General features: G+C 43.9%; 1 protein-coding gene across 2 annotated transcripts; it reads left to right on the top strand.

Moving 5' to 3' along the window:
* Positions 1–2,062: 2,062 nt before the first annotated feature.
* On the top strand, positions 2,063–12,638 carry gpr156 (G protein-coupled receptor 156). Of its 2 annotated transcripts, none has more exons than XM_079277529.1 (10): positions 2,063–2,188; positions 4,697–4,849; positions 7,930–8,057; positions 8,163–8,298; positions 8,383–8,493; positions 8,757–8,882; positions 9,200–9,295; positions 9,440–9,676; positions 10,186–10,344; positions 10,838–12,638. In XM_079277529.1, the coding sequence occupies exons 2-10, from the start codon at positions 4,733–4,735 to the stop codon at positions 12,182–12,184; spliced, it is 2,457 nt and encodes an 818-aa protein (XP_079133655.1). In that variant the 5' UTR covers positions 2,063–2,188; positions 4,697–4,732; the 3' UTR covers positions 12,185–12,638. The 2 variants fall into 2 exon arrangements, with proteins under 2 accessions (XP_079133655.1, XP_079133656.1); XM_079277530.1 differs by lacking the exons at positions 2,063–2,188; positions 4,697–4,849 and adding exons at positions 5,494–5,567; positions 5,968–7,034.
* Positions 12,639–13,516: the final 878 nt, after the last annotated feature.

Below are 13,516 nucleotides of genomic sequence, written 5' to 3'. Positions count from 1 at the left end.
CCTTCCGGGATTTGTCTTTGGGTATGTTATTGGGCAAACCTGGACATGTCACAGGGGAGCGTCCAGGCTCTGGCAATGACAGTGTCGGGCCGTAGGGGGTTAGTGTTGCCTCACTCACACACTGAACAATGCGTTGACGCCCACACAGTCTCAAACACAGAACACTGTGGTCAGATGTTGAATCACAGCTGCAGATGCTTCCACGTCAGGAAACGGTGGTGCTGCCTGTCAGGAATGGTTCAACAGGAAATGGTGTGTCACTGGCTTAAAAGCTTTTGCTTGTTATTTATTTTGGTTGGTGGACTTCCAGCTGACACATGTGCACAATGTGGCAATCCATTAAAAGGTGGCGACTCTTTTGTGTTAGAGTTGATCCCCGGTAAACCTCAGAAGCACGACATGTGTCCTGTTTCATCTTTTCATCCTGCCTGCAAGCTGCTCCTCTTTGACTTGTGCTTTTTGAGCAACAGCCACATGTCCCCATGAAATATTCAAGATCCTGGTAATCTGAGGATCGGTGCAGTCCACCTGCCGCTGGTGCAGTCCATCTTGAACCTGATCTTGAGGGAAACCTGAGAGTGATTGCCACGCTTTGGGTGTAACAGAGATGGCAACTGTGTTTCAGTCCCTCAATGGGAGTGCTGGCGTGGTGTCATTTGATCTGAAGGCACAAGCGAACATTTGGAGTTTAGAGGCTATTGTCTCATTTTCTGCTAGAGTTCAGCTGACTGATTAGTTGCATATTTGTTATTCTTTTTTGTGTGTGTGTTTTTACTCTAAAACATGACTGTGGAAGCATGTTATCACCACAGTACCAGCATTAGTTAACAGAGGATCCTGTTGTCAGGTACATAGCATGACACTGAATAGAAGAGTGTTGCCTGTATTTGATTGATTGTCATGCTTAACATAATGGCGTGATCTTCCCAATGCTTACATGTTTACAGCTCCTTCGATTTTTAAACTAAAAAGTATTCTTACAATGAAAAGAAAAATGTCTTTTGCATTCTGCTGGACCTTGTCACTGAGCTAAAACACAATTGTATGATTTAGACGTTTAAACACATGGATACATCTTCTATAGCTCACAGGATTGTGAAACATATTTTCCTCTCCAGTGATGAAAAGAGCATCAACAAACCTGCTTGTACAGAAATTGTAATATGTGCAAAAGTCCGTCCTGATAGAAATCATGATTGGTGACTCTTCATAAGTGATCCTTGTGGTTGGCTATGAAGATGTATCATTGTGTTTAAAAGGATTCTGAGTTTACATCCAGGGTTTACAAACATTTGAAAGCGAGAGTGTGAATGAATGGTAAGGTCTATGACTGGCTGAATGAATATTTGCATGATCTCTTTTTTAACTTTGTCTGTGTTTCTGCTCCCCACTAACAGCTGCTGTCAGTGATGGTGACACTCCCTCATCAGGAATGACCCTGTGTGTGTGTGCTCACACTATAAATCCCCATGACATCTTAATAACACCTCTATGCCTCTTATGGCTGGTGGAACGAATGCAGAACTATTTCTGCTGGCTCACTGCTCTCAGACAGAAGCTCCTTTTTTTTAAATGTGTTTTACCAGCCAACCAGCTATTTTGACAATCTGTTTGTCTTTCCATTAAAACAAGTGCTGTTATTCAGTATATATTTGTTTAGTGTTCCGCCTTGTCCAACATGCCACCCAGTCCCCCGAGGCTCCCGCTGCACCCACACTGTTCATGCACCATGGGTCACATCACACTCTGAAACATTTGGTGGGCAGTTGGAGCTAGAGAGAGAGAGAGAGAGAGAGAGAGAGAGAGAGAGAGAGAGAGAGAGAGAGAGAGAGAGAGAGAGAGAGAGAGAGAGAGAGAGAGAGAGAGAGAGAGAGAGAGAGAGAGAGAGCGAGAGAGAGAGAGAGAGAGAGAGAGAGAGAGAGACTCCTCCCTCCCTCAAAGCTTAAATGAAAACTCATTGCGTTCACCTCACGCAGTGAGGTGAACATTTCCTGACTGACAGGATCTTCCAGGGCTGTAGGGCAGTTTGACGGACATTACACGTCTGCAGTAATGGGACCTTTGTAGCTATGTTAGATAACATATTATCTTACATTATTTCCGATTGTTAATAACTTTCTCAGCCTTGCGCGATGGAGCCTGACGCGGGACGAGACGATGGGATCCTCTGTGCGCTCTGGAGACCGAGGTTTGCTTTTTTAGATGATTCCTCTTTGGTTCCTTTCCTTTCCTCCTTCACTGGTCTACGTCTTAATTTCCTCTCAAGTGATTTGATTGACAAGTTTGACAGTTTACCGTGCCGCTGCATTGATGCAGCACTGGGTGAACACATGTTTTTACGCATCTCTTTCACCAAGTAAGAGTTGATTCATTTATGCGGTGTTGATGGAGATCACAGGTCTAGATTATGCATTAGTTCTATTTAATGCTCCATGACGTCCATGAAGTCTGTAAATAAATGCTTCATAACTTAACTATTCATATTCTTCTTCTTAATATTATTATTACAACAAGTATAAGTCCACAGAACGCGTCCGTGAACTAATATGCTAACTAGTATTTAGTGTGTACACACCAAAAGTTGCATCCCTGCTGTGACGCATTTCCTCAGGTGTTCAGCTTGAAATGGTCACGTGGTTTCATACAGCACAAGCGCAGACTCCGTTCAGATCAAAGATGACTTCTGATGGAATTTTGACAAATTGGGGGGACTGATATACAGCCGGGCTGTAAAAGGCACCATGTGGACGTGTGCCGGACCTGAGGCGGGATTTCAGTGCAGTAATTGCACTCTAACTCGGCTGAAAGAACAAACATATAAACGGATTACTAACTGAGGAGGAATGTTTCAATATTGGCCCCTGAACAGGGCTTTACCTCTGGCAGCGCCCATGGTTACAATCTTAAAAGAGAAAGAGTGAGACTGACAGGACGATGAATGGGCTTTACTCCATGCAGTATATTATTAAAAGTTTGGTGAAAGCCATGGAAAACTCAATTCTCTCTGAGTGCAGAGGTTTGTCAGAAATGGGTGAAATTTTGCACATAGTTAGACACATAAAAGAAGAAAAAAAAAGATTTAAAGAGAGACCCAAGGGCAAGTTACCAAGTGGAAGCTAAGCTGCACTCATTAGGCCCGCCCTATTTAAACAAGGAATACAGAGATAGCTGCAGAGCAACTTGTTGTTTATTCTTCAGGACTTCAAAAGACACTCCTCAAGATTATTCTGAACAGTGAATAACATGTCCGTAAAACCTAACTCAGTCTGGGGGAGGGCTCTGTTGACCTTTGACTTCTGCAGGGTGGCGGTTTTCTCCCAAACTGAAAGCTACAGAGGCAGGATTTTGAAAAAACAGCGGAAATGCCTCTCTCTGTCATCTTTCCCTACGGAAAGCAGCAGAACTGTGATCTATACTTGGAAAGTGACGACAGGACATGAACAGGAACTCCAGACGTTTCCCAGATATGCTGCCCAGCGGGCTTCATTCTTCTGTTGACACCATTCATTTCTGGAAATGTGGGCTTCACTCAATAACGTACACCAAAGGAGTCTGTCAAATAGAACATCTCCGTCTCATGTTGGGTGGATTAACATATAGTTTACGTCCAAAAGTCAAATGCAAGTCAAAGATTTCCCACACTGCTCTGTTTTGATTGAATCCCAGAATCCAACTATCCCAGAGCGCTTTGGGTATCTTCGTCATTCTCCAGACAATGACGAGATGTGTGATGTCTAATAACACACGCACTTGTATCGATGCAAGTGGTCATCCATGGTCTCGACAACATGCAGCTGAGTCACTGCAGCGTATAGCCTACATCAGACTCTTAGCCTGTGTTATAGCTCAGAGTATCGGGTGATACCATGCCGCATAATTAAATCCACAACATGTCAGTGCAGCACGGGTAGCCTCATAAAAATGCCAAGAGTGACAAACAGTTGTTTGGTCATACTCTCCAAAGTTTGATTTCGGTTTCAGGGGCCTTAAATAACCTGGTTAATAGCAGATTATATGGTCCTCAGTAAAACGAGGTCTTTTGACATATTGATTGTGTTACATTTTCTTTTGTTTCGCTCACCCTTTCGCGTGATGCACACATGTTTATCACAGCAGAGAGCGTTCCTGTGTTGACTGGTTCACCTCAGTAATGACGTAGTGCTGGTGGAAATTGAGGATAAGCAGAATCCCACATGCTTCCTGTCACACAGGCCGAGTTCTGGCTCCTCGGGTTTAGTTCTGTGGCGGTAAATACTTGACGCTATTTGGGCATTTCCATTCTAACCTTGATTTCACCCTAAACTTAATGTCTGTTGGGTTCATTTGTGTTTCTAATCTCAAGCTTTTTACTTGGTGTAATATCAATGATGTACAAAATCCCTTCCATGCTTGCAAAAATCCTCCTCTCAGAGGTTTCTGTCATAGCACCACACTGTGGTGGCTAAAAGTCTTACAACTAATTTGTGTGACCTTAAAAAAGAAGCAGGACTTCATGGGAAATGTGTTTCTCTGCGGTCCAGTGCCTGTTGTTTTGGAGCTCAGAGAGCGCTCTCATTTTTAAGATAAAGGTGCAGTGAAAATGTTTTGACCGAAACAGGTGCAAAGAATATGCATTTACCCTCTGAATGGCAAGTCAGTTTTACAAAGAACAATTTTCATGTCATCATATCCGTCTTATCATCTGTTTGTTCCTCAGGATTTGTGTGTGAAAGTGGACGGACTGGGGTCAGTAATGGAGCCTAAGCTGAACTGCAGCTCCCAGTGTGATTCTCCACTCTGCTTCATCCACTCAGCAGTCAACAGGCAGGAGGGTCTCGACATTCTGCAGAGACTATGTAGTCTCAGCACGGTAATCACTCACACTCACACACACACACACACACACACACACACACACACACACACACACACACACACACACACACACACACACACACACACACACACACACAGTCAGACAGACATAGCTTTCTTAAATCCAGCATGGCTGATCAACAGAATATTTTTGGCCCTCCTAAAGGTTAAGGTTAAAACCATATGTACATATACACATACATATGTTGTTGATTATTTTGACAGTGCATGTAAGAAATGAATCACATTATTCACACAAGGCTGAATTACATACAATGCAACTTACATTTTTAACTTCCGATTAGTTATCACTTGCAGTTTTTGGCAAAACATTCACTGCTCTTGATAAACTTGGACCTATGGCTTAAAATGTGGGGAATTCCCATCTTTCACCAGATGGTGAAACCACCCACACAAATGAAATACATTGAATAAAAGCACACTAGAAATGTGTTATTTACCACTTGAGAAGACAGTTCAATAGTAGACATCTAGACATGTAAAGCCAGGCGAGTGAAGCTATGTTTAGTATCGTCATAGTTGCTGGTGCCTTTAAGAGAAGGGTGAGTGGAGACCAGCAACATGAGGCGGGCACAAGAAAGTCTAATGTGACTTTGCAAATAGAAACCAAAGTAGTAAAGCCACTGTGTCAGGGAACACAAGCACTCTCGTGTAGACTCCTTTCCTCTCCGTGCTACACCACATAACGCGAGGTAAGTTATCTCTTTGATTTATTTCATGCTTTATGATGTTAATTTATGCATTTGTCAGTTTCAACACGCTCACAGGGGAAGGGAACCCTGTGCTGCACACAGTGTGTTTGCTTTATGGTGATTATGTGACTATATTATATTTTAATATCCTGTTTTATTTTATTTTAAAGTCATAACAATTCTTTTTTTATTAGTTTCTGTAGAACTCAGTTCACATAAATTGTTCAGCTAGAAGGAAATATCCTGTAATGAAATGTAACACCATGCATTTGTTACTATTCATGGACGTAGACAGCTCACCAGGCACAACTGTTTCTAAACCTAATCGTAAAATGGAAAGGACCAGAGACAAACTTTTCTTTAAAATCCCACCTGCTTTTCTCTCTGGATGTGTTCCCAGAAATGGCTGCTGTTGGCAGTGTGCTGACTGAGGAGCAGCTTCTTTGCCCCATCTGTCTGGATTTGTTCAACCAACCAGTCTCCACTCCTTGTGGGCACAACTTCTGCAGGGACTGCATACAAGGATACTGGCAGAGTGCTCATCTGTCGCAGTGCCCCATGTGCAAGCAGAAGTTCTACAGGAGGCCTGAGCTCAAAGTTAACACCTTCATATCTGAGGTGGCTTCCCAGTTCAAGAATTCATTGGAAAAGAAAGACGACGAAAAAGTCCGTACCGTGGACCAGTATTCAAGCCATAAAGGAGAAGTTTCATGCGATGTGTGCGTTGGAAAAGGAATCACGGCTCTTAAATCATGCTTGGACTGTTGTGCCTCCTTCTGTGAGACTCACCTGGAGCCCCATCATGTCCTAAACACCTTTAAGAAACATCACCTGATCAACCCCATAATGAACATGCAAGACAGAGTGTGTAAGAAGCATACAAAACTGCTGGACCTGTTCTGTAACACTGACCAGACTTATGTGTGCCAGATCTGTATTAAGAGAGACCACAGTGCTCATCACACTGTACCTATAGAGGATGAGAGCAGTGACAGGCGAGCTCAAATCGGAAGGATAAATGCAGAAGTGGAAGAAATGATTAATGTCCGACATGAGAAAATCTGCGACATCAATCAAACTGTTCAGCTCAGCAGGGGAAACACAGAAAGAGAGATTGAAGAGAGTATGCAAGTCTTCAACAATCTGCTCCACTTTGTCCAGAAAGGTCAAGCTGAAGTGGTGGAGGTGATTGGTGCAAAGCAGAGGCAAATTGAAGACAAGGCCAGAGGACTCATCATGGAGCTGGAACGGGAGATCAATGAGCTGAGACGGAGAAACGCTGAGCTGGAGCAGCTCTCGCACACCAAAGACGACTTCCTTCTTATCCACAGCTTTCCAGCTGTCTCCACACTGCCAGCCACCAAAGACTGGTCTGCTACCTGTGTAGAGAGTGTTGTGTACGTGGGCACGGTCAGGAGAGCAGTCAGGAGAGTAGCGTGTCAGCTGGAGGAGACAGTAAAGGCTGAGGTGAAGAGGCTATGTGAGACCGAATTTCAGAGGGCTCAGCAGTGTGCTGTGGATGTGACTCTGGACCGTGATACAGCTCATCCCAAACTGGTGCTGTCTGAAAACAAGAAACAGGTGTTTCACTGTGATGTAGCGCTGAGCCTCCCGGACAATCCGGAGAGATTTTACCCTGGTGTCAGTGTTTTGGGAAAGGAGGGTTTCTCCTCACGCAGGTTGTACTACGAAGTCCAGGTGAAAGGCAAGACACAGTGGGATATTGGAGTTGGGCTTCAATCCGTCAACAGAAAAGGAGGGAATACACTTAACCCTGAGACAGGCTACTGGGTTCTGGGGATGAGGAAAGACAAGAGCTACTGGGCCCTCAGCAGCACTCCTATCCGTGTGCCTTTGGTCGGGAAGCCCCAGAGAGTCGGGGTGTATGTGGATCTGGAGTGGGGGCAGGTTTCTTTTTACGACGCAGAATCTGCTTCTCATATCTACTCATTCACTGGATACTCATTCAATGAAAGACTTTTCCCCTACTTTAACCCTCGGCGTAATCATGGCGGAGTCAACTCTGCTCCTCTCATCATCTCGCCTGTCAACGTCTGAAATCTGACATTTCATCTCTTCATGTTGCTTCCAACTGTTTTTTTTATAATCATCTCTGATTTTTCAAATGAAAGTTAGCAAAGGTCCAGCATGTTACGGTAATTGCTGTTCTGTTTGCCTTAATAAAGTTTGTTCATTCATCTGAATCCTGTGTACTTCTTTTTGTTGCTTTTACGTCACATCATTTACAAAATGGAGGGTTCAGAACACATAAAAACAGTAATCAAATAATGCACATGTGCAGCTACACACCTGTAATATTTGGAATGGATTCTGAGGAGTTTGCGTTTGCATGTGTGTGCAGATGGCAGTGGAGCTCCCAAGGCGGTCTCTCTCCCCAGTGTTGAGTGCTGTGGTGTGGACGCTGCTCTCCTGCGGAATCCTGCTGGCTTTCTGCTTCCTGCTCTTCACCATGCGCTTCAAAAACAACAGGTAGTCTACAAAGAGAAACACATCTATAAACATTCAAAATATAGTTACTGAATTAACTGATCAATTGTGTGTGTTTGTGTGTGTTTGCACATGTTGTATTGTCAGGATAGTGAAGATGTCCAGTCCCAACCTGAATGTCTTGACTCTCTTTGGAAGTGTCCTCACCTACAGCAGCGGCTTCTTGTTTGCCGTTGGGGAACGATCACAATCACAAGGTGGAGCATCCACAGCTGTGCTACAAGTAAGGCCTGCAGTCTCCCTCAATCCTTCATTATGTTGTTGGGTAGATCATTGTTGGATATTTATGCAGTGCTCTCTCCTCCAGGCTCGGATGTGGACTCTTTGTGTCGGAAGTACCCTGGTGTTTGGCCCAATTTTGGGGAAGACGTGGAGACTGTACAGAGTGTTCACCCAGCGAGTGCCTGACAAGAGAGTGGTAGGAATGCTCCCCCAGCCTTTGTCTTGTCTTTATTTTATTGATGTAAACCTGGATCCGCATACAGAATGATTTTTGGGGATTTACAGATTTAGAGGATTGCTGAGCCTTGGTAAATGCTCTCTTGTTTTTTTCTATAACTTTCTTTTATATATCACTTCCAAACAGGTTATTATTGACAGTGTTCCGTAACTGGGGTCTCCCAGAGTGTTACTTTTGTTGTATGACATTGAAGTGATTGGTGACTTTACCTTCTGCCTCAGATAATCCGAGACATCCAGCTGATGGGCATGGTGGCTCTGTTGATCGTGGTGGACATGCTGGTTCTCACCACCTGGAACCTCACAGACCCGATCAGGTGTTCACGATCTGTCGGAGCTGTTGTCAAGGTAGAATTCAATGGTGGTTTTCTGTGGGGCGGAAAAGAAAGTTTTAAAACAAGTAAAGATTGTGTTGTTTGATTACAGAACAGTTTGAGGATTACGACACGTAGAAATGAATTGCCAACACCTTTTTTCATCCGATTGTTTATTGATGTCAAATAACAATTGTTTGGTTTTTTTAATGAAATTGCAAGAAAGTTTTACTTTGTGACTGCGAAATCACAAACTTCCCAATCCTCTAATGTAATTAATTATAGACGTGTTGGTGACATAACCACATTTATTCAGGTTGCAGCCCACTGATACATTTTTTCCTGATCTAGGTGGTGGAGAGAGACATTTCCTACTCTTTGTCTCACCTGGAGACCTGCTCCTCTGTATACTCGGATCTGTGGGTTGTCATTATTGCTGTTCAGAAGGTAAGTAATCTCTATTTTATTGAAATGCAATTTTACGTTGGATTTCAATAAAATCGAGATTCCTTCATTGTAATGGTAGTATGATTTATTGATTTACATTTTCTGTGGCCTATGTCGTCACCTTTTCCCCACTTTTCTCCTTAGGGTTGTCTTCTCCTCTATGGGACGTATCTAGCTGGTTTGACCAGCAATGTCAGCCACCCTCCCGTCAACCAGTCTCCCACCATCATGACAGCCGTCACTTTGGTCACCCTCTTTTCGGCTGTGGCCGTCCCTGTGTCCATCTTCCTGCAGGCCTGGCCCAATCTGGTTTATAGCACTGTGGCTGGAGCCATTTTCATCTGCACACTGGCTACCAACTGCATGCTGTTTGTGCCTCAGGTAAGAAAAAATAGCTCAAGATACACACGTGAATTTTTCAGGCAGAATTGTCATCGAATCATAAGATAATATGTCTGGAAACCAGCAGTCAATCCGACAGGCGGAAACTCTACATAGACACATGAATGACAGACGTATGACTTTCTCTCTTAGTCTTGACAAAAGTAGTAAAATCGTGTCTGTGGTGCCCGAACCTCTATTCTCTATCTGCGTATCAATTTGCCATGTCTGTCAGTGAAATGTGACTCACACAGAAGGTGTGAATGAGTCAAAACTACGTAGGTTGTTGCAAACAGGTTTATGACTCTCGAAGTGTGTGGCAGTGGCTGTATGTCACAACAAAGGAATGCATCTTCAGTGGAAAGGAAGGAAATATTTGAAAAGTGAGTAATACGCTCAAACACACCTGGTCAAAAGTCTTGTGTGAAATGGTCCTGGATTAATTACTCGTGTGTGTAATGTATCTATGGCTGAAAGTTAGCGTGACACACTGTTTCACCAACATGCAGCTGACTCAGTGGCGGCAGTTTGAAGAGGACCAGAATAACCCAAGTCAGATGGCCAAGTATTTCAGCAGCCCCAGTAAGAGCCAGCCCTCGGTGTCCAGCCAGGAGGAGATGTACTACCTGTTGGGGGAGAACAACTCCATGAAAAAACTCCTTACTGAGGTACTATATCAGTTTGAATCTACTAATTACTAAGAATATCAAATAATTCATGAGCTGGTCTTATGGACCTAGGTCAGCTGCCTTATAATGTGACGTTGCATATTTGTTTTAATTCGTTGTCAATTCTTACAATTTGTCATTGATTACAAAACACAACTTTTATAGTTTTTAGTTTGTCTTGTGTTGTTTGTTGTTGTTAGACGAAGTTTTTTTAAGTTCGGTCAATTCATTTTCCCAGACTTGCTTTAAAATTCATTCGACATGATGAGTGAAGCCAGCAGTGATCTCAAACTGGCAACAATCCCTCGAAAACATGTTGCCGGACAGATTATACGTTCACTCTCTCTTTTTATTAAGGGTGTCTGTTAGCTGGGACTTGCACTAAACCACTGCCGTTAACCAGTTGCAATACATTGGAAATTGCTTGACAAGATTCTTCAATGCTATATGTGTCGGAGTGTTCAAGCTTGTGTTTTTTTGTTACAATTTCCAGAAGAGCGTTGTGATTGACAGTCTGCAGGAGCAGGTGAACAACGCCAAGGATAAACTCCTGCGACTCATGTCAGCCAGCCAGCCACCCGAGGACCAGAACCTCAACTCCACCTCCACTCAGACCACAGAGCTTCAGTCTAACGGCCCCGCTTCTTCTTCTCTACCTCAGAGAGACACCAAATCCCAACTCTCGCCGCCACATCTCTACTCTCACCTCACTGCTGCTGCTGATACGCCTCCCTCTGCTCAAAGCTCCTCAGCTCCTATTGCTGCTTCCTCTCTTCTCCCTGGTGATATGTATGATAGTGAAAACCAGAGAGGTGTCTCTACCGCTGGGCTCACAGGTAGAGACACAGCTGGGAAGGGAACAAGGGAGGATCTCAAACAACCCTTGTCCCTCAAGTCCCCTGGCTCACTCAGGACAGCAGAAGAGACGGTTCACTTTGTCACTTCCCTACAATCCCATAGAGGGTTAAACCCTTCTCAGTTTGAAACTTTCAACAATCAGAGTGCCCTAACATCCCAGCTGCCAAATGCCAGACCAACTGGTTTTGTAAGCAGCGAGCAGTTGCAGGAGATCCTCCAGGAGCTTAGTGTGGATGCAGTCATGGAAATTGCACTGCGATCACCCGGTCAGACGTCCAGAACGCCCAGAACGCCCAGAACGCCCTCTCAGCTAAAATTTACCAAAGCCTCTGCTCTTTCCCCTCTCTCCCTCCGCACACCGCGCACTCCTCATCCACCTGTTCTCTTCCGCTACCCCAGCATCTCCCCCTATGCGATGAGGAAACGTCGGCCGCCCTTCCACTCCTGCAGAAAAGGGTTGCCCCCTCCCTGTTTCTATGCAGGGTCAGAGGCTGCTGGATGTGAAAAGATAAGGGAAAACTGTGAACTCCAAAATCCAGGCAAGCGCCCTGACAGGGTCACTGTGGATGGTGCCCTCCTCCAGGTTCACAACCCTGACTTCGAGCTGGAGGAGGAGGAGGACGAGGAAGGGAATGAAGCGATACAGAAATTTCGGAGGCATATTTCAAGGTCCCAAAGACGCTCAGTCTTGCCGTGTGCAGATCACACAGCTCCACCTGATGTGGAATTAGGTGGCGATAATGAGCGGCACCATAGACGCATTAGAGACTCCTGTGGCTACTGGGACTCTGACTCTAGCAGCTCAACAGACTACGATTACTACCACCGTCCCTACTGTGACTCCTGCCTGCAGCGAGGCTCTCTCCTGTCATCAGACAGCTCCTCAGACTCCTCTGACAGCGAGTACGACGACAACACCCGCCTGTACCGCTCCCCACACCCTGTGGTATTCAAAGAAGACATCAAACCCACCTTTGTATGAGCACAAATTTACTGCACTTTACATGTTCATCCATTTCCACCACTTGAATTAATGTCCGAAGAAACGTTGTACAGAATTAGCATGTAGGATAAAGCAGGCACAATTTGCTTGAGGCTAATGTGCATCTGTAATGGGAGATCATCTGTTTGTAACTTTCAGGAGGAACGTGTTTGGAATACTGTATGACAAGAGCATTAGTATTCTTGAATCTTGCATTGTGGGTCAGAGTGGTGCTTTTATTAGATTTATAAAAACTTTTGTAGCTCACAAGCAGACAACGCTGTTTACTTTTTAATATTACTTATGGCAGTATGTGTATATTTCTGCTGTCAGATGACATCCCTTACATTATGTTTTCACAGGACAGCTGAAATGTGCTCTATATTAGCTATTGTGTATATGCTGTATTTATTGTGATATTTATAATACGATGTTTTGGTGTTTACAGAATTCTTCACTGTACCCTTTTTATTGTTTTACATTATCAACACATTCCTTAAAGTGTATGCCATTTTATTGTATGGTCTGCATTTTGTTGTTTACGTTTTGCTTGTTCCTCCTTCATTGCCTACAATGCTCTACATCTGTTGTGCAGATGCTTCCAATCTACAACTGGTTTACGAGACACCACGCCCACACCGTCAGAGCAACTCGGTAAAAAACGGGTCACTTTTACTTTAACACACTTCATTATTATCTCAGTATTATTGACCTGACTCATTAAGAGTATTTAATGTGCAAAGGTCACAGTTATCTGGAGTGTGTGTCTTGTCTGTGTGCTAGACAGATTTTCAAACCCTCTTTTTTTAAAAGACACTTCACATCACTTCATTCTGCATCTTCTCCGCTTTTATACAGTGGAGAAGTGATTAACCAGCTGGGGGCCACATGTCAAAAATAAGTCCCTATTATGCCCCCACACTCACATTCCCTCAACCCATTTTGCCCAGAGTCCTACAAACCAATCTGTATTCATATGCTGTAACACCCAACTACAGGTTTTGTTGTTAGTTTGGGAATTTTAATAATATTACTCGCCCTGTTTTTTTTTTATATTTCTCTTCCCTGTCTTGGCCTCTCTCTCTCTCACTCTCTTCCACTATCTCCTCTTTGTCTCTATGTCATTTTTTCTTCGGCTAATGGGACAATGTGTGTTTGCCTGAGGTGGTGTTGCTGTGAAGGGAAAACAGCGTCTTGCGTTACTTCTGCTCTGCTGCCTATTTTTTGAGACGCCACTGCTCTCTATTCTGCATATGAACCATTGAAGGGCAGCCTGGGAGAAATTCCTTTTGATATAGAGCATAACAGAGTATAAATAACCCACACAAAAGA

The sequence above is a fragment of the Melanostigma gelatinosum genome (assembly GCF_949748355.1).
Source record: "Melanostigma gelatinosum genome assembly, chromosome: 10".
NCBI lineage: Eukaryota > Metazoa > Chordata > Actinopteri > Perciformes > Zoarcidae > Melanostigma > Melanostigma gelatinosum.
Note: the sequence above shows the minus strand (reverse complement) of the source record. Positions and strands in the feature narration are given on the sequence as shown.

Coding starts and splice junctions, on each gene's coding strand:
- gpr156 (XM_079277530.1), top strand. CDS start 5,970: ATGGCTGCTGTTGGCAGTGTGCTGACTGAGGAGCAGCTTCTTTGCCCC. Junction 8,883..9,199: donor CTGTCGGAGCTGTTGTCAAG/GTAGAATTCAAT, acceptor TTCCTGATCTAG/GTGGTGGAGAGAGACATTTC. Junction 9,677..10,185: donor GCATGCTGTTTGTGCCTCAG/GTAAGAAAAAAT, acceptor ACCAACATGCAG/CTGACTCAGTGGCGGCAGTT.